The 25,644-nt window shown below is 40.0% G+C and overlaps 1 protein-coding gene across 2 annotated transcripts in view; it reads left to right on the top strand.

The window, feature by feature from the left end:
• The window catches only part of plekhm3 (pleckstrin homology domain containing, family M, member 3), a 37,905-nt gene extending 17,853 nt beyond the window's left edge, over positions 1 to 20,052 (top strand). For both annotated transcript variants that reach the window (XM_029459279.1, XM_029459280.1), the window contains exons 4-8: positions 1,811 to 1,956; positions 2,278 to 2,471; positions 7,714 to 7,777; positions 14,418 to 14,575; positions 15,944 to 20,052. In XM_029459279.1, coding sequence (XP_029315139.1) covers positions 1,811 to 1,956; positions 2,278 to 2,471; positions 7,714 to 7,777; positions 14,418 to 14,575; positions 15,944 to 16,106 — 725 coding nt within the window. In that variant the 3' untranslated portion in view covers positions 16,107 to 20,052. The remainder of the gene's footprint in view (positions 1 to 1,810; positions 1,957 to 2,277; positions 2,472 to 7,713; positions 7,778 to 14,417; positions 14,576 to 15,943) is intronic.
• The last annotated feature ends 5,592 nt before the right edge of the window (positions 20,053 to 25,644 follow it).

Here is a 25,644-nt window from a genome sequence, read left to right as displayed (position 1 = left end):
TTTCCTCCAGGCCCTATGTCCTAGGAGATTGCGTTGGATAAGGGACACCTGTCTAGTGCTGTGGCGCTCAGCTGTTTGTCTGTGTGTGTGTGTGTGATCATAGACCAGGTCCGGGTGTTTGGCTGAAGAATGAACTTTAAAGAGTCGAGAAGACAAAGCAGACAGTAGGGCAGCTATCAGGCTGAATAGAGTCGAGGATCTGTTGGTCTTTTTAGGTGTACGAAACGCTTTCTTATTGAAGTCTGCTGTGTTGTGACTACTGGAAGAGCCCAGACTCTACTATCTGAGGGATTACTTCAAGGGAATTTGGCTGGTAGATTATGGCAACCATGGATAAGAATAGGAGATGATGCATTCAACAAGAACATGAAAAAGAATCTGTAAAATATTTTGTTTTGGACATACTGAAAGACGTACATGTGGTTTCAAGAGTTTGAGGATGGGAGTGGACACATAAAATTAGGTGAGCTTGGGGCGATCCAATAGATATTTAATAGAATAAATATATATAGATATATAAACAAATCCTGGGCTTCCATGTTTCCCTTTCCTCTCTCTCTCAATTGCAGGAGGTTTGGATGCAAGTGGCACTCTGGCTCAGGCTGGCTCACCCCTCACAGCTGATGCGATGGCCTAAAGCACATTTTAAACTTTGCCACATGGATAATTGCAATCAGACAAAAAAAAAGGACTCAGTTGCAAAATGTTATGGTCGTGTTTGCACTGTAATAAGCACAATATCGTTTTTGAATCGGACCTTGAGACGGGGCAGATAGCAGGTGCAAGTGATGCACATTTCATGCCGCTAATCAGTGGCCGTAATCCTATCTTTGTGACTTCACCCAAGCGATATGAAAGTCGGTGCAGAAACTTCCCAAATAGTTGGCTGCTTGTCACAATGCTTTCATGGATGTGAGCATATGGTAAAAGTTGAAAGCGAGTGTATCTGGATTTTTAAATATGAGTTGTAAGAGGACAGTGTTTTTTAGATTTTAGTGTTTTATTCTAGAACATTAAAGTCCCCACACTGAAGCCCCCCCCCCCGCTCAAAAGAAGCTGTTAACACCACAAACACTGCTCTTCATGAAGAAACACATTTTAACGTCGGTCATTAATTTGTGGTGAATGTGGAGTTTACTGTTTTGACTTTCACTCTTATGTTCAGTCCAGTTTCCGAAATATTTTGTGTTCTTCTATCACAGCTACACAGCCTGGATTAATACCCATGGTCAGAACAAACACCTCCATTTAAGGACTTCTCTACAATTCTGTTGTCAGTGCAATAAAATCATAAAAAATGTGTTTTTGCCCAGTTTATATAGGTCATGATACAACATATTACCTTACTGGGGTCAGAGTTCCTTTTTAAACTTGGACTATCTTGTTTATTGTCTATAGGTTTACTCGGTTGGCTTAGTGTGGTATTTAGTGAGGAGCAATAAACTGACACATATTAACGCGGCAAGTTATTTGCTCCACAACCTTTGTGTTCTCCTGATTTTGGCTTCAGCAGATTGCTAACATCAAAGGAGGAATTGTGCAACACCTTCGGACACTTGCATGGAGCAGTTCTCTAAAGGAGCCATGACTTGATGACATTCAGGGTGTCCTATAAGTCTGAGATAATACGTATTTATTCAACATTAAGAAGATTGTTGTGTTGGTTTAATCACCATTTTTGACGCATTCTTAAAAGTTGAACTGGTTTCTCCATAACAGACCTTCAGATACCCTTGAGTATCATATATGTATTTGAGAATAAGATACAAGCGCACCCACATACATACTTACCCAATGACTTTCTCCTCAGGTTGTCAGCGTCCAGTCGGTCTCTCCAGAGGAAAGGCAAAGGTCTGCTACTACAGCGGCTGGTACTACTGTCAGAGCTGCCATCAGGACAACTCCTTCCTCATCCCAGCACGCCTGCTGCACAACTGGGACACCAGCAAGCATAAGGTGGAAAAACACACACACTGGAACATCAGCAGGGTATCTTTGGGTCTTAAAAAAGCCTTGCCTGTCTATAATAGAATGCATAGTATGATAAGCTGCTGTGCAGTGTTAGAGAGTCTGTGCAGGGGAAAGCTTGGTTCTGTTCAAAGGTAAAACATAAATCAGCCAACCAGCAACTCTAATTAATATATTAGTATATATATTAATAGGTTAGTCATCTCAGAGACTCTTTTATGAATTCTTAGCCTCACATCTTCCATTACACTCAAGAAACATACAACTTGTTGAGTTTTATCCCTAAACTATCTGTTGGTGCTCCTGCAGGTGTCTAAACAGGCCAAGGAGTTCCTGGAGTTTGTGTATGAGGAGCCCCTGCTGGACGTCCAGCAGCTCAACCCGTGTCTGTACGAGCACTGCGAGCCTCTCAGCACGGTGCTGCGTCTCCGCCAGCAGCTCCAGTCACTGCGGGCCTACCTGTTCAGCTGCCGAGCAACCATTGCCGAGGACCTCAGACGAAGGTAGGTTGGCAGGGAAGCCTATTGTGGAGGAGGGAGGGTTACAAAGATACAAAATGCTTCTTGATTTAGAGCACGGTTTCCCAACCTCTTGTGGCTTGTGTCCGTTTACTTGCAAACCATCATCATATGCATGTGTCCAAGGGGTGTGAGCAGTTGGGACATTCTGACCCCCAGCCGGGTATCACTGATTTAGAGGGCTGAAACAGAACACAATTTTATTAGAAATCAAAAATAAAAGCTATTTTCTGGGGCTTCTGAACACCAGAGATGTGAGAGATCTTTGTTATATAGACAAGTGACAGCATTAATAATCCTCTTTGTCATTAATTGGCAGTATCAATTGTATGCATTGCTCCTTAAATAAATTTAAAAAAAAGTTCCAATGATATTTTAACTAATAGTGCAGAGGCTAGATGTGATTAGGAACTTGTTTATGACCAGTCAGCAAGAGTTTGGTCCTGTACACTGGCAGATTTAAAAGGGTTGGTTCACCCGAAATTACACAAAACAGACAAAACAAGACTCTGAATCTGAATGGGAACTCCATTTGACAGTAAACAAGATATCCAGCCCTCTTTTAGGTTATTTTCTATGCACATCCGCTCCTTCCATCATGTTTAACATTAGCAGCCAGGGTCATTAGAGTCACACTGACTGATACAGTTTGTTATATTTCTCTGTTGATTGATTGATTTCACAGACTGTTAACATCTTCCTGTACGATCCATGTTTACATGTGTGTGTCTGAGTGCCTGCATGTATATTGCCATAACTTTTATCTGCATGCATTCCTGTGTGTATATATGATGCATATACATAAAAGGTGTGTGTGTGTGTGTGTGTGTGTGTGAGAGAGAGAGAGAGATGGTCAGGGGGGGATGACTGTTTATCTGAGTGGGGTTCCACACAGAAAGCCTTGCCTGCGAGCTGATGGATGCTCCTTGCTCCGCTCCAGGTCACTAATACACTCTGATCCAACTCTTTCTAAAGGAGAATCATCCACCTCAGCAGACAGGCGGGAATCTGATTAATACTCTATTGCGATTATTTAATTTATACTATTTCAGGCTTGTATTTTTAACACACTTCCCAGTTATGAGTAAATATGCTATTATTTCAATGATTAGTCAAACAGAGTATATATTACAGACAAAATGTTAAAGGCTATAGATTTATCAGAATTATACACACCGATTGTCGGATTAATTTAAAGAAGGGTTTTAAAGTCCGCCTTTAAAAACGTTTTTTTTCCTCTGGCTTTCCCAGTAGCTTCAAACCAAGACTACTGATATTTTTTTATCAGCATTAAAAAATCCCAGATTAGTCGTACTGCGTTGAAACACAGAGACGAGCAGCATCATGTCGTTCTGTGTTTACTTCTGTCCCATTAGCTAGTGCCGGCTAGTGCCTCGCCACTTCCAAACACTGCAGGATTGATGAGGGCCGTGGCGCTAAAACCTTCCCCTAGTCATCAGTCTACTTCGGGGGGAGGAGGGTCTGTCTGTTACATATATGCAGAAAGCCATGGAAACACAATCGTGCACATACAACCACATCAGGCACTAAAGGCTGTAGGTTAGAGAGCGCTGTATTTTTGGTCCCATGCAGCAGTTCTCAAACACTATTGGAGCATTAAATCTTTGATAAAATGTTTGACCTGCTTAATATGCAGGGTAAAGGCTGTCTTGTGTTATTTATGGTCGAAGTTCAGTCAAAGTGTAAATTGATCTCTGTAAATAAACCTCACAGGTAATTGTTTTTGTGGTAAATGAGGGGGCCTTGATGTCCATATCTTAATGACAGAAGACTTTTAAAAATGTAACACAGATGAGGAATGTGTCCAAATACTGAAGATACAAGAATACAAATGTCATTAACACGTCACATAACATAACATCAAATCAAATTTATTTGTATAGCCCAATATCACAAATTACACATTTGTCTCAGTGGGCTTTACAGACTGTACAGGAGAGCAACTGAGGAGGGATCCCTCTCCCAGGACGGACAGACGTGCAATAGATGTCGTGTGTACAGGATAAACAACATAGTACAAATACAACATTTGACAGAAATTATGTTGTGCTGAAAAAAGAGAAAGTTTGGATGAATCCAGGAAAATGTCAAAAAGGCTTCCCGGTATCCTGCAGAACCAGGGCAGCAGGCGCATCCACGATTCCTGATCCTGACGTAAACTTTATCAGGGGCAACCTGCCACATGAGAGAAACAGAAACTCCGGGGATGATGCCCCGGATGATGAGTTAGTAACATACATTTACATAAATGCATACAGATAGAGAGGGAGAAGAAGAGAGGGAGAGGGGAGTAGAGAGGAGAGAGAGAGGAGAGAAGGAGGAGAGCAGGGAGGTGTCCCCCGGCAGTCTAAGCCTATAGCAGCATAACTAGGGGCTGATCCAAGGCAAACCTGAGCCAGCCCTAACTATAAGCTTTATCAAAAAGGAAAGTCTTTAGCCTGCTCTTAAATATGGAGAGTGTGTCTGCCTCCCGAACACAAACTGGAAGCTGGTTCCACTGGAGAGGAGCTTGATAGCTGAAGGCTCTGGCTCCCATTGTACTCTTAGAGACTCTAGGAACCTACAAGTAACCCTGCAGTCTGGGAGCGTAATGCTCTAGTTGGTTTATAAGGTACTATGAGATCTTTAAGATATGCTGGAGCCTGACCATTAATTGCTTTGTAAGTCAGGAGAAGGATTTTGAATTCTATTCTGTATTATACCGGGAGCCAGTGCAGAGCAGCTAATACAGGAGTAATATGATCCCGAACAAGGAGTCTTAATTTACACTGGATACGTTTATGAAAGATGATTGGATGATAATGGTGACAGAATTACCAATGAAACAACAAAGTAAAGAAGAGCAGGCTCCTACTTTCTAGCCAGCAACTGTCAATTTTGTGTAATTATTAACAGTTTGCTATGGACAAAAGTTTATTTTTTCTTTTCAATCATGTACTTTGTGGCATGATTCTGGGTTTTGGAGGAATTGTGTTTATGTATCTCATTCATGTAATTGAGGTCACACAATGTGGTTCCTAGTGTGTCTGAGGTAGATGCCTGTGTTTATTAGGTGGTTGTGACGGCACACGAAGTGGTTTGGGTTAGAAGAAGTCGTTGTAGGAGGTAGTATATTTAAGATTATATCACAACTAAGAACCCGTTAGGCCTGGCGTGAAGCGTGTTATTGATAAATAAACTGAAAACCTACCCAGCGTCAGTATGATAACTTGAATAACTGCTTTTACTAGGCTTGCATTTGTTTTGGTTAGGTGGGGGTGTGTTGCTTGGCATTGCGAGGATGTTGCTCCACTTTCTCCCGCTCCCTAGTTTTGGTTGCTCTGGAGAGAGGTTTCACACGTGTGGCTACTTTTGGCCATAATCTCTCTCGTGTCAGTTCCTGAATCACGGCTCTTTTTTGGTAGAAATGCAGTAAGTTCAAAAACTAGTACCTGAACCTTCGACCCATGTACATAAATGAAGTTTGATGAATCATTAAAACATTAACACCACAAACGTTCAGCATACAAAAAAGTCGTATCAAATTTCTTTGACATTGTGTCAACACGAAGTTGAAATTTGACAAAGATAAGATTTGGTTTTGGTTTGCATTAGATTGTAATGTGTTTAGTTTAATATCCACCCACATACAAACACACACACACACACACAGATTTGTATTATTGTTACACATTTTGCATTGCTTCCTACATCTGCTGGTTCAAGTACACACTTACTCAGTCAGACCCTCCTTCAATATACGATCATAATCACTGAGTGATAACAGAATAACAATCAAAGGTGTGTCTTCTGCACTGGAAATACTCTGAGGATGGTGAAATCAAATATGGAATTAAATACCATCAGGTCTTATACTAATATTGTCATTTGTTGGTATGTGTGTGTGTTTGGATATTTGCATGAATCTGTGTATCTTCTGTTTGTAATCTAATCCTAAAATGTGTTAGTTCTCAAGTACTTTTATCAAGACCAGCACACACTTTAAGGGTGTGTTCATCTGGGACCGACTACACAATCAAGAAGGAGCCAGTGTGTGTTTGATTGTTTAGTGTGTGTGTGTGTGTGTGTGTGTGTGTGTGTGTGTGTGTGTGTGTGTGTGTGTAGTCTTACGAATGCTGATGTGGTAACCATTGGTAACATACCAAACAGTGTATGTTTATCAGTGGTGCCTATCACCATGAGGTGTCTGGATCATACACACACGCATACACGTATGAATACATGCACATACTTGTGTTTTGGTGACACTCATCACAGCTTAGACAGGATTTAACATGGTGCCATCCATCTTAGTGGTCTGAGAGGAGAACACACACACACACACACACACACACACACACACACACACACACACACACACACACACACACACACACACACACACACACACACACACACACACACACACACTTCACCAGAGCTCTCCTGTTTGTGTTTTGTCACATAATGTTAGAATATGGAGTGCGTCTGACTCTTAATATTATTATATTTGTTAAGCTGAAAGGAGTGTTTGCAAGATGGAGCCTATTACTAAAAAATGTGCTTACAAAGTTTCATCATAAACATTTGAGCTCCAACTTTCATGCCAACTGTCAGTTTTATTGAGCTCAGACAGATAATGACCTTTAACACCAATTTAGTCACAACATTAAAAGCGTGATTCTGTTTATTAATGTTCCTGCCGGCACACTGGGAGGCAGTGGCCATCTTCCCAAACAGTGTTGTCTGTGGTTTTTGTGATCGTGCAAGACATATGTGTCCAATACCAAAGACCAGACAGCTTGTCTACATTTGACAGGCGCTACTGAAAGTGTTTAAACTACCTGCAGTTAATTCATTTAGTAAATGTTAGTGTATATAATAAAAACTGTGCACATCCTTGTATGTGACATTTTACATTATTATCATTTATTGCAGTTTATCTAATAAGAACAACAAGAATATTACAACAGTGACAATTTTATTTTTTTGTATCTCTTCGTTTCCAAATGAAGATATCCTGCCTTGGCAGGACGATAAAGATGATTCTATTCTTCGCTGTCTACATTTGCACTGGAGTATCATCATTTGGTTCCTCTGTATACTGAGTATTTGGAAACAATGACAATAAAAGATGATACATTCTACCTTGAGCTGATTGTTAAACACCTGACCTGCTTCACAAACACCGACGCATTAAAACTTGTCCTTGTGTTTCTTTTCACAGGATCTTTCCCAGGGAATACCTGCTACAGCACATCCACCTGTACTCCATGGCTGACCTGCAGCAGGTAAACACACACACACACACACACACACACACACACACACACACACACACACACACACACACACACACCTAAGACCTAAAACTGGTATAAAACCTAAACTGATGTAGAAAAGCATGAATCATTAATTGTTTTTAGACTTCACTATTAAGGTAAACATCTAAAGTTTAATTTAGAATAAAGAATATATTTAAGTTGAATTAAACTTAATTGGGTGTACCTTAATTATCAATCTCCAAATTGCTGCCTTCATCTCAAACTTTGTGAGCGATTAAAACATGTCTGGTTGTTGTTTTATGAGTCTTTGTCCAACTAATACATTAGTTTTTTCAAGCTGTGTCTGATCGGGACATCTTAAATGTATCTAGCAGTTTTAGAGGACACAGGATAATGAAGACATCCTGGCTAAACTCATCTGCCAACATTTGCTAGCTAGCTGCATTAGCTACGCTTAGGATAGGCTTGAAGCTGAAAAAGTTGAGAAACAAACTAACACGGTGTTGGAGTCTTTTCATTTGATTTGTTGACAATCAGAAAATAAATTGAATAACGCTGGCCTTATCCTTTAAGTAAGCACAACCTGTCTTTTGTTTCTTTGTCACGAGTCCATGTCATACCAGTGATGAAAGAGGGTTTTACCCTCTAATAGCCTCATAGAGAACAGGGTTAGCTCTTTCAAGTGTCCTGATCCAAGAAAACAATGGTGTCGTTGGAATATCTTCCATCGTGGAAACTTTTTACTCTTCCGTATCTCTACCAGTGTGTCTGCCGTTAACACCAGTTACACCACCCAACTCTGTTTTTGGAGAATTTAAATGTCTTCAGTTTAATATGTAAGTAGATAAATTCTTTTTTTTTTCTCTAGCAGAGATCATTAAAAAAGGAAACACATCCTGGCCTTTCAGCGGTTCAGGATCTAGTCGTCGAACTGAGTTGGGGGGTCAGAGGAAAGCGACCACAAATGACTGAAAAGTTCTTTTGTTTGTCATTATGTTCATTATGTTGTACCCTGCCCCATTTCTTTTTCTTTCAACCCTCCCTCTCTGACTCAGCTTGGCCACAGACTCTCACGGTGAAAGAGATTGGACCCCCTCCTCCTCCTCGTTCTCCTCTACTCCCACACTCTGTGTCTCTCTGCTTCGCTAATTGGTTACATTCAGAATCAACAGGCAGAAAAACAAAGCGTGACATCCCTCCATTCTTCCCAACATCCCCTTGGCCTCACACACGCTCTGCACACATGTGTGTTAAATATGTGTGTGTCCTTTACTCTCTCTTTCCCTGCTAAACTCTTATTTACTCATAAACCCCAAACTGGTGATTTAGTACTAATTTCAACAATAGTTAGAGTCTGCACCGCTCCCTCTTCTTTCCCTCACCCCTCTTACCCTCTCTCTCTCTCTCTCCCCCCCACCTCTCCCCTCTCTTGGAGATTCTCAAGCACTCTGCCTCTTAATTGGTTTTCCATATTAACAAGCTTGTTTCTTTTGATTCACCTCCTGAATAAAATGACGCTCCTAATCAACGTGGCTTTTTTTGTTCCAGCTCAGAGGTCAGAGAAGGCTAAACTCCCCTGGCTAAACCCTGGACCACACTAAGTCTATTCACCTCCCAACAAATAGCCTCCACCCATATCCCCCATTAGGAGCCAGTTCATTTGAAGAAAACTTATGTGTTTGTCTAAGGACACTCTGCCCTTTTCCTTCCTTTAAGGAGTGTGTGTGTGTGTGTGTGTGTGTGTGTGTGTGTGTGTGTGTGTGTGTGTGTGTGTGTGTGTGTGTGTGTGTGTGTGTGTGTGTGTGTGTGTGTGTGTGTGCGTGCGTGTGCGTGTGCGTGCGTGCGTGCGTGCGTGTGTGCGTGTGTGCGTGCGTGCGTGCGTGCGCGGCAAACTTCCCACAGTGATACTCAGGCATTCCCTCTATGCCAGGCATGCCTCTCCACTCACACTTGTCCCGACACACAGAGGCCTCTTTAGTAAATGTTCAAAGTTCTCAGAGAGATTTGCAGTGTCTGCTCGTGGCTTTAGGTGGTGGTTAGCTTGTACCCTGAAATACACAATGTTAGAGTTATCTTATCAAGTCAAATGTGGCAACATGAAATTGGGCAATACTCCACCGAAATAGTCCTATTTTCAGCAGAAGTATATATATTTTATCCAAGCGTTATAGGTTTGTGTCCCTAAAAGTATCCATGTTTCATATTTGTACCAAATGTTGTATGTTTTTGACCAACATCAGCTGAGTTATATATACTTTAAATATGGTATAGCTTCAGGGCTTATTCTCACAGCGGTGGAGTAGTGAGTCATCAGATCTACCTGTCCGTCAAAGGAAACTACACGCTCTTGTAATAATCTCCTGTCATCACACTATATCCCATAACAACTAAAAATCTATGTGCTGCAGTTTATTCTACAACATCCAGCTTCTTCTGTTTGTTTGCTTTGCTTAACTTTTAACAGAAAATGTTTTCTCATTAATAACTTGTCATAGTACCTGTATACAGTTTGTTTATTAATCTATAAAACAGGCATCACCAGCATGCATACACTAACAACCAACATACATCGGTGTGTGTGTGTGTGAGTGTGTGAGTGAGAAAGAGAGAGGAGAGGGTGTTATCCAAACAGAGCTGGTCTTTCCAGCCATGTAATCCCAGCTGGCTTTTTAGTTCCTCAATGGAGCTGCGGTAGTCTCTGTGTTTGTGTGTGTGTGTGACCCAGAGAGAGAGAGAGAGAGCGAGAGGAGGGCAGGCGAGCGGCTGTTAAACAGCAGTTTCAGGGGATTAGGACGTTTTGGAGCACAAAGGCTCTGCATGAAGCAGAAAAAGAGGTTGAACTAGAGGGGGAGGAGTTTAGGAGGATGGATGGAGGGAGAGGAGGTGAAGTGTGTGTGTGTGTTGGGGGTGTTTTGAGGGTAAAGGAGGGTTTGTCCTGTAGACCTCTCTTGTATCATATTGTGAATATTGCATATTCCACATTGTTTAGTCGTGGGACAGACACTGATGCCGCTGCTGTTCTTTTGCACATGCTTTTAAAGTTGTAACTAATAACATATTCTGTTGAAATAATCAGTCTTCTGTCCTCTGCATAGTGCGTTGTTTTTAGAAGTTCAGACTGACACACTGCTGCTATTGAGTCTCATTGGTCTGGTTAACAGCTTAGGCTGACAATACCAATTACTGTAAGTCTGGATTGTACCCAAATCAGAAATTTCAGACAGCTTTTTTCAGTTCCAGGAAGTATTTAACCACTAAACTCAGGAAGTAAACTCAGGAACTAAACGTGTAACTTTGTGCATTCTTGTGTGTGTTACCACAGCAGCTGGAAAACCGCAAAGATGACGCAATTTAAACCGATGAAGGATTTCATTCAGTGTGGACAAACAACAAAAAGCAAAGTCTGCTGTCTCTGAGTTAAGACCTGAATTTAACTAAAGAGTTATTTTACTTTCTCAAAATATTTTATTTTAATATTGATTCTTTTAGAAAAGAGAAGAATTTCTAGGAAAAAAGAAAAGTTGGAGAAACTGAAGTCTAAATCCACTCATTTGATTTACGACTTGTGCCGACCACCTTATAAGGGCTCTTTTAATCATTTTGCAGAATCCACATGTCAACAATTCTGTCTGTTCTGCAGACCCTGAACTCCCAATCAAAGCACTGAGAAGTCTGCCAGCGGGCTGGCTGCTGGTTGGCCCAGACACTCAGGACAGCCATCAATATTTGGCTTCATTGTTGTCCATGTTGGATGTGGCCAAGTGTACAAATGAAAAGGGTTGAAGTTGGAGGTTTCTGTCTGAATGATTGTCCCAGTGTGGCCCTCTTGGCCAGTGCTACTTTGGTATCAAATAAAATGGTCACTGGATATTTATAGCAAGCAGTAATAGCAGATATATGGGAATTTTAATAGAAATGAGAGGAAAACAACGTCACAATATAAGTGGTAAATCAGTCCTTTCTGAGTAATTCAGTGTGTTTAATGTGAGATTGCAACAAAGCAAGAAGTTGCTTAATTTATATTGCCATATCCCTATTTTCGCCTTTCCATTTACTTCTGTCACTCTCTATCCATCCATCTTTCCGTGCTGCCCTCCTTGTTTCCCACCGTCCCTCCAGAGTACCAGTCAACCACCAGAGCTGTGCTGCCAGTCGTTTGATTCTGCCCAGTCCAATTATAGAGGGCCTTAATTACTGAGCCTGTCAGCCTCCATCAGGAGAGCCATTTGTCATGTGGACCGGGCTGGACCGGACTTAACAGGGCTGCTTCGGTTTAGTGTGGGGACGCATATATCTGTCTGTCACTCTCAGTACCTGTCTGTCTGCCTGGAAACATTTATCATCTGTACTGGACTGAGCTTGTTTTCAAATACGGACGAAAGATTAGATTAGGGACACTTACAGATGCACTGTGGAGTTTTCTTATAACGCAGCACATTCTCTGTATGAAGTCACAAACATGTTGGAAACATTTCCTACTTCAAACAATATCTGTTATCTAGTTCAGATCTCATCGCACGGCAGCGGCTTTGTTTATCAAAGCGCGCATAGAACAACAACAACAAACGTACACCTGTTAGCAAAGCGTTACGATGAATTCTACCAATTCTACATCTGCGTATGAAAAGGATCATTTAAAGGCTACAACTATGTACATAATCAATTCATTTGCCAATTGCTTTTTTAATTAATCAATTCATTGTTGAATGTCCGTAACCATATCTTGAGCTATAGTTGACCATCTATGATTTATGCTGATATGGTTGCTGATAGATATGAACCTCTACAACAATAGTTATGTTTCATTAATGCTTATGTTTTATGCATATTTCTATATTTCTTTGTATCTTAGTATCTTATACGTCATTTCTTTATGTAATGGAAGCTGCCATAGCTTGTGTAATTTTGTGATTTTAGTTCTTTTCACGCTCATACTGTACATGTTCAAGTGTTCTTTTTTCTGATTGGTTTGGTTTTAATTAGTTATTTGATGCTATAAATAGGGGTTCGGAGGTCATTGATTGACAACTGTGATTGAGTGAAGTGAGCCGGAGACTCAGGAATTGTACAGAGAGAGAGACGAGATGTAACTTTGACGTCACGAGTCTGTGTGATTAAAAACGTGTCAATTTGATCATGAATGAATCTATATATAGATATTATGGTTAGTTGGTTAGTACTTAGGTATTTAAGGTTATGGTATGGGTTGATATAGTAAAACTCTGAGTATGATTTACTGTAAACAGGATCAGTATACCTCTATGTTTCCTCTGTGTGTGGTTTCTTCCTCCTCTCCATCTCATATCCTCCTCTTCTCCTCTTGTCGTGTAGCAAACAGCATGAAGGAGGTTATAATTGGAAGGTCCAGAGCTCTGCCAGGTGGGACCACTTGTATCTGAATACAGGCTCTTGCTCTCTCTCAAGATCTCTCTTGTATATTGTATCTCTACCACTCTTTCTCTTACTTTATTACATTCTCGCTCACTGTCTCACATGCACTCTGTCTGCATTATTAACATGATACGACAAAGCTTTGCGACCATATTGAGTTTTCTTTTCCTCTAAGATTCTGCTCAGCTTTTCTTTTCACTGACTGTTTTTTCTCTGAGTCATCCACTGTCTATTCAATACAATACAACTCCAGCCCCCCCGCCGCCAAACCCCCGCCTCAGTTCTTAAAGGATCCTGCCAAGCGTTGCCATTAAAAGGCGTTTACCTCGTTTACTGTCTTCTGCCTTCCTTCCTTTAGTTTCCTCCGGTCTCCAGTCTTTCCTCCAAGCAAAAGGAAAATTCTTCACTCTTGTACCGGTAGTCATTTTGAAATGAGTTTTTTTTTATCTCAAGACTTCTCTGCAAGTATCCTACTGTTTCAGAATAAGTTCAGATGTTTTAAACATGTTCAGGTCTCACAGATTGATGTCTTTTCCTCCATTCACAGGAATCTGATCAGAAACACAAACGGGTTTATTGCCAAGTAGCTTCTCACATACAAGGAAGATGCCTTGGTGTGTTGGTTAAATTACATTTTAGAGTTAAAACATGTAATATATGTATTGTAAAGGGAAGAGATGTATAGTGTTGAAGGTGGGAAATTGGCGAAATGGAAAAAGAGATGTGCACATTTTCACAGATTAAAGAACAGAAAGAATATGTGCAAAAATAAAAACCTAGATTTCATAACAAAGTATCATCATTCCAAATGACATTAGATTAAAAACATATTAGTTGAAAATTGGTCGCATATGTGTGACATTCCTTCATTGCCAGTGTCCCTTTTAAATCATTGATTAATATTAAGTATTAAATATATTAATCTGAGTATCATCGACCACCATGTTGAGCTTTTATCAGACAGGCAGACATGTGATGGTTTACTACCTTTTATTAACGTGATGATCTGTTTCTACTGGTTACCCTAAAGACGGAGGAGAATACTTTTGCTACTATGATAGGAGTAAAAACTGCCGTTAAAGGGTCTTTGCTTTTTAAAACGCCTTCAAACGTTTCTCACATTTCATCCACACTAATGCAAACCCATGTAGAGTTTTAGCAGAGAGCTAATGTTGGTATATTTTTAAGTGTTTGTTGTCGTTGACCATGTTTTTGTCTTCTGTTCTTCCTCGCTTCCTCTTCCTCCCCTCTCCAGGTGATTGATGGAAAACTGGCTCCCTTCCTGTCCAAGGTGATCAAGTTTGCCAGCTCCCACGTGTTCAGCTGCAGTTTGTGTCGAGAGAAAGGCTTCATCTGCGAGCTCTGCCACAACGAGCAGGTCATCTACCCGTTCCAGGAGAACGCCACCCGGAGGTACAGATAACTCTTTCTATACATCAGAGAAATCTGGGTAGATCATTCTTTATATATATTTAAGATGGATTTAGATGTCGTAGTCAGACGAGATGAGACCCCAGTAAATGTTATTCAGTGGAGAAATGTTTCCATCGTTCAGAGATCTTTTTCAGGTATTTAGACACAAACGCATTCACAAACTGTTTGTGCCGCAAGACTCGATCCAATGGCATTGTTTGGGTTTGTTTGTCCCATGCTCGGTCTACCTTGAGAAATCCTGTTCTGCAGAAGCTTCTAGAGAGGTTCTTCAGAAGGACAGGAGTTGAATCAAGAACCTTGCACTTACTTTTCTGAGTGTGCCAAAAAGCAAAGCATCTGGATGAAAAACTACATTTCTCTGGAGACTGAGACAGAGAAGTCCTTTCTAATAACCCAGCAGTACAGAGCCATAGAGAAACTCACAGGGGGGAGAGGACGTACAGTCTGGTAACGTCACTGCCGGAGCTTGTAGCGAGAATTCTTCTATTCCAAGCCCTCAGGTTGAGTATGTGTTTGGACTTGCTTGGTACCTGAATGCTTGATCATGTTCTTCTGTCTTTGTGAGGACCAACGATTCCTATATACGTGTGTGTGTGTGTGTGCGTGTGCGTGTGTGTTAAGACAGTCATTAATCCTCGTCGCTGAAACTCAGAGTGACAGACAGCCGAGCGATAGGAGCCGATCAGGACACGCAGTCTGTACTATCACTCACACACCTACACACACCTTCCTTGTTGAGTTGTGTTTTATGACTTGTGAAGGAAGTGTGAAGTGTTAACTGATAGCAGCTGTATCTATTGTACTTACTGGAACTCAGCTGTTGACTTGCTGCCGGAAATTAGCAATAACTGGATGTAAACAGCGAACAGTATCATACTTATTAATAACGGATCATTTTCAGTTTGTTGGATGCATGCAGGTTATTTAACACTTCACATTTAAATAATAATTAGTCAGTTTTTCCAGGTGTCCATTTTTATAATTTAGTTAACCATTCTAAGAAATGTTTTTGTTTTCAAAGGTTACCTGTTATTTAGTTTTAGTAAGTAAAGTCGTCCGTGAATTTTAGTTTTAGTCTTCATTGATAAAATTAATACTTCTGCAAAATACATTATGTAAAACTATATTTCAACATTATTTCTTGAAGGTGGTTTCATTCAGTTTTTTTCTGTGAAGTAAAAAAAAGGTTGTAAACAAATATTTTTCTTCATAGTTTATGAAATCAACACTGGTGTAATATAGAATTGTGACACACCGACCGAATGAAAATGAACTCTTGTGTAGTTGTGGCACGCCGATAGACTTTTCATACAAACTCAATGACCGTGTTGATTTCTGTGTTTGCAGGTGTGACGGCTGCGGCGCCGTGTTCCACAGCGATTGTCGACAGAAAGCTCAGCCGTGTCCTCGCTGTGTTCGCCGAGAGCTCCACCACAAGAGGCCGTCCTCCTTGTGGTCACACGACGACGACAGCCCCGGGTGCTTTCACCTGCCGTACCAAGACACCTGAGACGCACACGGACAGAAAGCAGTAACAGTCAGGGCGCTGCCAGGCCGTGGCGCTGGACAAAGCGCCTGTTTTTCTGATTGCTGTGTTTCTCCAGGACTAATTCTGTGACAGATCTCAGAGCGTCTGATGCATCGTCAGGTTTGTGTTTCTACCTGATGACACGCGCACCTGAGCTAAGCCCTCTTTGTCCTTCTGTAGAGAGCAGGGAGGAAACCAACTGAAGAACTGCTGCACCATGCCTCACAGACTCACAGACTTGTATTTGTAGTCAAACATCACACGTCAAGGTCATCGTCCGCCGTCCTCATCCTTTACAACATTCACTTATTCTAACCAACGTCTTTCAGCACAAGTTAAGTGATGAAACGATTAGTCATGGGACAGGAAATTAACCAACAATTTCAGTAATTATTTAATCATTTATCGAAAAGGCAAAACATTTTTTGATTGGAGCCTCTCAAATGTGAAGGTTTAATAACAAATAACTTGAAAACTTGATCCTGGTTTTTGTCTTGTTTACAGACTTAATAATAAATGATCTGTTTAATCTATGATGGATATAATACGTTGCACTAATACTGATGTTAAAGAGATAATCCATCCAAAACCTTTCAGTAAGACGCTCTGACACACTGTGGCCTTGAAAGGTGGCTGTAAAAAATGTGTAGTTTCATTCTTTTAAAACGATAATCATGTGCTCATATGAAGATTGAAATGAGTTTTGCTTGTTGTAATGTTTCCTCCAGTTCATACTGACCATTAACTTTTTCCTTTTCTAAATTGATTTCAATGTTTTATGTAAAGATGCATTCAACAACACCACTGTGGACACCACTCGCATTATATATGCAACATATATTTTAATAACCAGTATAAACAGGAGGAATGATTGCAGAAAGCAAAACATGTTCAATGTACATACATGCATGTGAGTAGTGTTTGAAATGTGAACCTGTCCTTTCATCATTTTTCAGAACATCAATAGAAGCTTCTCAAACCAAATCTGCAGCACAATCCACTATGTTTAAAAGATACTATTATATGTTCCATAATAATGTTGAATACATTACATTTGAAAACAAATCCAATCTATAAATAATGCGTTTCCTGTTATGGTTTGAGCTCCAGGAACCTCGAGGGTTGATATACTGTCGGTACTCGTGAGAAGAAGAAAACTCTTTTTAATTGTGAGATTTTCTTTCATCACAATAAACTGAATATCTTTTGGGTTTTGGGCAAAATGCCGTTTTTGTTGTTATTTTCTTTCAGTTTTAGAGACCAAGAGATTTATCGAGGTAATATATTGATAATGAAAATAATCAGTAAAGTTATTATTTACTGGTTATTATTCCACAATATTTAAATGTTATATTTAATCTTATTTGGAGAACATATTAGTAATTGTTACATGTGGATTATGCTTCTGGGACAGCTTCATAAGTTTCTGTGGACGTTTTGATTTATTTCTGTCATAACTTTTATTTATTTTCGGGGGGGGGGGGGGGGGTTGACTGGGGTTAGGGTTCACTTGGGATATAACTGGAGCAATTAGATTGCGATATGTTAACCAATACAAATAATAAGATATAAATGATCGCTGAGAATGAAATATAGAAATCCGTCCCTCCTCTGTCAGATCTCATTTACCGTAAAGTGAGTTGTTTAGATGTGGATGTTTTCTAACTCACTCGTGTGTTATTTTAATGTAAAATGTAAACGGACTTACTTAAAAAAGTCTGTCTGAGCACATTTCCTCCAGTCTAACTGTAAAATAACGGGCAATAATCTGCTGTCATTCTTTCCTTCATTGTTGCCTTTTCCCTTCGCTCTTCCTCTGTGATTCTACTTCCTGTTGTGCTTTATTCATGCAGAATCTATCACATGTGATAGCAGCTTTAGCTTTTAGTATCTCTATGCAACCTAGATGGCCTTTTATAACCCACTGCTTTCATGTGTAAAGGTCTGGAAACACTTTACGTTTATGTGTCAACACTGCAGCACCCGCTGCGTTTCCATCCGGCTTTAAGGGACATTTTACTCAAATGTTGGACAAATAAAGAAAGTCAACCTTGTAGCCGATTAGCTTCCTGGATGCCCCAAAACAATAAAATCAACAAGGAAAACAATTGTCAAGATTTTCTAAAAAAAAATGTAAAATAGTTTTTGGTGGATGTAAAACTATTTATGAGGCTTACAAAGTCTTTTGTATTCTTTCTACAGAATACAGTGTTGCTCCAATCCAATAAATGCTGCCTCCGCTGATCTTTTCAAGCTGCACTCCCTGAGTTGAATTTGACGTTTCTAAATATCCACAACAAGTTTGGGTACCTTTTTTGGGGATATTTTGGGGCTTTATAACAAAGTCATGGATTGCATGTTTAAAGTCTGGAAGGGAACAACTTGTTTACTTTTCAGAGGATCTGAAGGCCGGACTCGTTTGATTTCTGTTTCAGTGTTAATTCTTTGCTCGTCTGTCTTTTTCCATCTTGTTTGAGTCATAACAACTTGTTAACTTTGAAATGAATTCATGTACAAATAAGCTTCTGCAATCAGCAGTCGGTTTATTTGTGAAAATGTATTTTTGTGATCACATTGACAGTTACTCATGTTTATGAACCATGTAGGATACTGTAAACTTAAACTAAATAACCCAGTGTAGTTTAAACATATGGCTGGAAACGTGCACTGATGTGACAGTTGATTATATTTTGTTGAACAGGTGATATCAAAAATGAAATGTTTAAGTTATTGTTGACTGATTGTGCCTGCTGCATAAGTATATTTGATATGCAGTATATGTTGACTGTGAATCTTTAGCACTATTGTTTTTATTTGTTTATTTGTGTTCTACAAAGTCCAGCAGGTTTTTAGGGATTGTCATATATTTTTTTATATTTGCACATAGATTAGAGTCACGGTGCTTTGCAATAGCAACGGTACACATAACAATGGCCGCCGCGCTGCTCATCCTGCTATGTTAAATGGGAATGTCTGATCTACTCTCGTTCTATTTTTATGTTACTGACAGTCAGAGAAAAATAACCAAACGTCAACCTGCCCCAAGCTCAAAGCTTTCACGCCATAAGTATTTCAGTCAGCAGTACTCCTATCGTAGCTCGCTAATGCAAGAGTATGAATTATCAAATATGTCTTTAAACAAAGTGTCAATTTTGCATCTATATATATATTTTCAGTTGTACCTCCAAATTGACATCTTAAGATGATATGGATACACTTTTAGCATGTTTTAAAACCTTGTGTTTCTTGCAAAGGTGAAATTAGCTCTGTAGTATTCATGCTATATAATAAGACGTAAACCCAATTAGAGTTAATTTCCTGTTGCTACAGAATATTGATGCTTATGTGAGAGCTGAACTTCACTCATTTGCGCACAAATGATTCCCAATACCTGCTGGGCTCTGTCGTCCGCCTCTGTGTAGCTTCAGCAGCTGACGTGTAGACGTGTGCATCTGATCCCTTTTTAAAACTTTGATTTATTTGCTTGTTTTATGCTTTGTTTTGATTTTTTTTAACTGCCCTTTCTATGAACATGTTGAAGCACCTGTTATGAATGATGTTTACCTATTACGTTTGTTATCTTTTTCAGTGACACGCAGAAGTACATTGAAATGTATTTGTCACACGATTGGAAGGTTATGTTGCAGGCACATTGCCATCACCGCAGTATGTTTTACCTGACGTGTTTGGAGAAGAACATATTGTACAGTATTTAAGCAGAATAACTGGACTGAAATTATTCTCTTTTGCACTTTTATTTATTTATTGTTTTTTTGTTTATTATCATTTACCTTTTCATTGCAGCCAAACTTCTTATGCAAATACAGGGATTTGATTTTGTTTTTTGGTTTCGTTCAAATGTGTCCGCTAGCCACTGATGCCAATAAAAACAAAGTTCTTAATAGGGAAAGTGTTTGAATCCTGTGTGGAGAAATGTTTATATTGTTTGGTTGAGGACATTTGGGTTTGACTTCCTTAACGGCGCTAGCCACAAATAGAAGCTATTAACGGTACTTTATATCTCGACAAAGATACAAGTGAGCATATGAATGTGCAGCATGTTTCGGCCCTTTAACATTTCTTGATCCTCACAGAGCTGCGAGCATGCCAACACAGAAGTTTAACATTACACTAGGATACACTCTGTCTGCTGAGGAAGATTGTGTGACATGATTAACGGCTCTAAATGGACCTTGTGGCGAGATTGTTTTCTTTACTGTTCCAAGGGGTCAAACATGAACTTCCACACTAGCTCACATTTTTGCTGACATGACAAACGGTAACGTGTCAGTTTGCGGCTGGTTGTCAAGTAATGAGCTCAGCCTCAAACTGAGCTGAGAGAAAAAACAGATTCATGTGAATAAAAGGTGCATGTAAACCTGCCTGAGTGAATATGCATATTGTCTGAGAGCGCAGGGAGCTCAGAGGCTGAATCATTCGCCTGTGATGTATGTCGAGCAGCAGGCAAATTGAAGCTGAGTGTCGACCACGCTTAATTGTCATCGCCAATTAGTGCATTGTGGGACGCCCACAATGGATCAACTGTAGCGAGTAGAACGAAGTCCTTTGTGCTTCTCCAATGGCCCGCGGGCCAGTCAAGACTCATTTAGGACTCGAACAACGACGGAGCAGAAATGCCAACGAAAATGAAAACAAAAGACAGTTTAAGGAGAAAAAGAGGACGGAGGAAAGAAAAAGAGAGGAGGAGGAGGGGGAGGTGGACAACGGTCACAGGGGAGTAAAGGACTGGGCCTCTGCTCTCCCAACACACACACACACACACACACACACACACACACAGTGCCCCCCCCCCCAACACTTAGCGAGCTGCTACACAAAAGCTGGCAGGGCCCCAGTGTTCCCAGTGACCCGGTTGTTCAGGGGCTCGTTTGGCCACGTTGAAGCTTTCAGCAGGTTTGAGTCGAGCAGATTGTCTGTGTGCTTTTGTCAATGTTAAAGGGTAAATACACTGTTTTTTGTTTCTTCTCAAATCCGTTTTAAAATGGGTTTTTTTCCTTACAAAAAAAAAAAAGAATCTATTACAATTAGGCATAAAACAACTTCCTCCGCAGGCTTTAACAAACGGGGAATCATTGGAGCAAAAAGCAGCATACAATGTATTTTAAGTTTGCAGGCGGGTCATACACACGACTTTTAAAAATACATGAGGTCATGAATCCACGTTCCCCCAGTTTGACTGGCTGCCAATCAAACTTAATAAACTTAACCAATAAAATGTTCATGCTTTCTTTGCTCATTGAATTGACAATTACTGATAATCAAGGGAGCCAGATTATTTTCATGGAAGAACTGTCTGAATCTAAACAGCATTGAGTTTTTTATCGTTGGTGTCAATATACTGTAACACCACATACAATTTAATCTAAATAGAGCTGATAACAGTGAATGATTAATGAGAGGTGTGTGTGTGTGTGTGTGTGTGTGTGTGTGTGTGTGTGTGTGTGTGTGTGTGTGTGTGTGTGTGTACCGCAGGACTGAGGCTTTGTGCAGACACCTGTATGAGCTGACAGGGAGGAGAAATGAAGCCACAGATGTTTCAAAAAGGCTTTGACACATAACACATTTAATATACAGTACGACTATCTGAAGCTGACAGCAGTTTAGTTTCTGTGCTGATTAACAATTCAGTGTTTCAAATGTTACTGATAAAACAATGTACATATACATTAGAGTAAAACAAAAAAAAAACGGTTAACATTTGACTAAATCAAGTTAACATTTTCATCATGAGACTAAATCAAAATCAAAAGAGTTTGTGTCCTGCTACCTCAGTTTGGGTTCACAGCATTAACAATGGAGACATAGAGTTACTTTAAAGGCCCTGTCACACATATCCGTATGGCAGAAACGTATGCTGGCGTATGTGAAGATTTGTCCAAATACGTCCAACTTTTCATCGGATCGGAAAAGTGAACATTTACAGATAAGCATGTCTGACCTGTTGATATCGTATCACTTACTTATACAAAATGTATCAGACGAATACCCAACGAATGCATAACGTAAACAAAAATATGGCGTATACAAAATATCGGCAACACGCTGGTTTACGTTGATGTAAGGTAAGGTATAAGTAGTATTCGTTAAGAGCTCACTGTGTTACGCTGGGGTGCGTTGTTGAACACTGATGTTTTGAGCATGCTCAAAATGACCGAACGTAACCGACGTGTGCTTCATAAGATATGCAGACGTTACGTGACGTTAGACATACGTGAATACGGAATACGTAGGTGAATATTTACCTACGTAAATATAGTACGTGAATACTTACCTACGTAAATATAGTACGTAAATATAGTATGTAAATACCTACGTGAATACCTACGTGAATACCTACGTGAATACCTACGTGAATACCTACGTGACTACGTTAGAGGAACGTTAGATATAGGCTACGTCGGCTGACGGTGAATCCTACAGCCAATGTATTGATAACGAGTGGATAACCTATTCCTACCCTATGTTAAGATGATGCCTGACGACGGAGTAACTTATTAAACGTGTTTCTACAGTACAGCTAGCGTTCAGCATGTTAGCCGTTCTCCAGCATCAGCATGACGTGAACCAGATGGCACTTTTCCATCTCCGTTAGCCAGACGCTCTGATACGTTTTAAACAAGTAAGTGATACGATATCAATGTTTGACAACTTAGCCTTAATTTATATCAACGTATTGCCGATATTTCGTATGCACCGGCATACGTTTCTGTCATACGGATATGTGTGACAGGGCCTTGACCAAATCAAGTTAACATTTTCATCACGAGACTAAATCAAAAGAGTTTGTGTCCTGCTACCTCAGTTTGGGTTCACAGCATTAACAATGGTTAATGCTGTGATGGTTGTCTCTTTAAGAAAGCATCAAAACATTCATATAAACTTCTCAAACCACAGCGACAAATAACCGTCTTCTTCATCATTAACCTGTAAATTGAGTTTGTTCCTCATCAGAGTTTAATCCTCTGCTTCACATCCTTACAGGACCGACGCTCTTCTACAGGTTGCACATTCATTGACATTTTTGTGATAGGATGTCATGGCGTTTTGGTAAACATATGAACCAGAACATTAGAGTCAGATACTTTGTCATTCTGCTACTGAAGACGTTTGATTGCCTTGTTTTCCTGTATGCATCAAACTCAACAATGTAATTGCAGTACAAACAAACAAAATGAACAGGAGACACAACACAAACGTACAGTTTGAAATGTTTAAGCAGCAGCATTCACCTTTAATCACAGGTATACCTATAGTCTCATGTAAACATATGTGCTTTAATGTCTTCTTCTTCCCTTCCAGGCAATTGTTGGTTTCAATTCATTTCACAATCAACATTAACAATCCACTTGGAGAGCCAGAGGTAAATACAGACTGATGTAACAAGTCTGACACAACAGTAACGTAACTCTGAACAAACATCACGTCTGCGTTTGTTGCCATTGTGACGGATCACCTCACTCGAACAAGCTCCAGGTCTCTGCATGTTGATTTTCATGCAGCAGTTGACATGAAAGTGTCTGCCACAAAATCCAAAATATACTTTGGGAAACAATGATCTGTAGTAAAGTTTTCATCATTTGTAAGTAAATAGCCCAAAAGTGCACAAAGAGGGGTTTAGAGGCGGAGAGATTACAGTCAATGGTCACATGTGGACACAGATTTGTCTGCCTTTGTGTCATTTCTGTGTATTTAGAGCGTAGGAACACAGATGTGGATTTACTCAAGAAAGTCTAAGTTCAGCCAAAGACAAAACCAGGAGAGTTGAAAATGATTCAAAAATAGCAAAAACTTCACTTAATTTATGTCAAAGAGAAAAACCATGAAAATACCAGCAAGCTAACGACTACAGCTAATGTCTGTACCGTTGGTGAATTAATAAAATATGAATATTTGTTTGAGTTCCTGCTATATTTAGAATTTTTTAACCAATTCACCTTGCCGTCAGACAGCCCTTTCCAATAACTGAAGCAGTTATATATACGTTCTTCAACAGCACCAGACTCCATTGATAAAAGCTGTAATCTTACCTCACAGAACACGGGAGTTGTTCTGCCGCTGCCTCGATCGGTTAGTTTGTTTCTGTTATTGTGCCACTTTGGTGAAACCCCTTTAAAACACCAAAGTCACGCAATAACTCAAACCAACTAACCGAGCGAGGCAGTGTCAAACCAACAACTCCCGTGTTCTGCTTAGGAAGGTTCCTAACTGAGGTGAAATGACCCGGAAGAATCTAAGTGGCAGCCATGATAAGAGCCGGTCGAATTCTCTAAATGCTGAAGAAAGGTGCTTCAATGCTTCCTTTCTTATCTGCTTCAGTTTGGGGTACACTGGACCATTCTTAAACAAAGAAAAGGAAATAATTCCAATCCTTTGCAACAGCAACATTTAATCCATCGTTGCATAATTGCACAGCCTCTTAGACTTTTCCTAAATCCTTATGAATTCTCCTTCACATTTTTCCTTTACCTTAACAGAAAACGTCATAAGGTAAAAACAATTAGGTTAAATTGTTAGAAGACATTGGATGTAAGTATTTGGACTATTCCACCGCAGCCCTGGTTTAGCATTTTTGTATCATTTCAGTAATAAGTTGTTCATTTTGATGAATCAATAAAGTTGGTTGATCTTTATTAAATGTAGTTTTTACTTGTTGTCCAGCACCTTGTACTTGTACTTTACTTCTTAGTAAGTTAAGGTAATAGACAAGGTCATTTATTATGTCAAATATGGTCCTCACAAATATAGAAGTACCAATATGTGTGTGTAAGTGTTCGTGTGTGTGTGTGTGTATCTGATCAGCAACTGCTGCAGGTCTCCTGGTGTCCTCACTTAAAGTTGGGAAAATCACCACAAGTAATCACATATGTATGTACGTGTGTGTGTGTGCGTGTGTGTGCGTGTGTGTGTGTGTACACATGAGAGATTGATGCCATCCAGGCTTTACACATGAACTCCTCGCTGTTTGCTTTTATTTGTCAAAGCAACCTGAGTGAAGATAAATCAGACTGACAAAGACTCGTCTTGGCTGATATGTTGAGCGCACACACAAACACAGCAACACACACAAACACACCCTTTGAGACCTTTGTCCCCCAGAGAGCGTTGTGACCTTTGTCCGACGTGGGATATGCCTGTGTGTGTGTGTGTGTGTGTGTGTGTGTGTGTGTAGAAAGGAGAGAGCAGAGTCATACGATCAGTTATTGAGCACCACAGATTTTTCCAATTATTTTTGATGTAGTTGTATTTAGACATTAATGTATTGAATGCTGGCAGTGTTTACTCACTTAGTCTCCACACACACTCATACATGTGGAGAATTGAACCTCTATACCTTTTTTCAGTACCGTCTGTAGCTCCAATTATTAAAAAACTGTCATGTTTCAGATTGTTTATATATTTGATCAAATAGTTCCTGATTTGGGGAGCCCCGTGTGCTACAGCTGAGTTTTTGCCACTGCGGCCGGGTTTCAAATTATTTTCCTGTCAATCAAGAAAAGCA

This window comes from Cottoperca gobio, chromosome 21, assembly GCF_900634415.1.
Source record: "Cottoperca gobio chromosome 21, fCotGob3.1, whole genome shotgun sequence".
NCBI classification, from domain to species: Eukaryota; Metazoa; Chordata; class Actinopteri; order Perciformes; family Bovichtidae; genus Cottoperca; species Cottoperca gobio.
The sequence above is the reverse complement of the archived record's forward strand: the minus strand, read 5'-3'. Positions and strand labels throughout refer to the sequence as shown.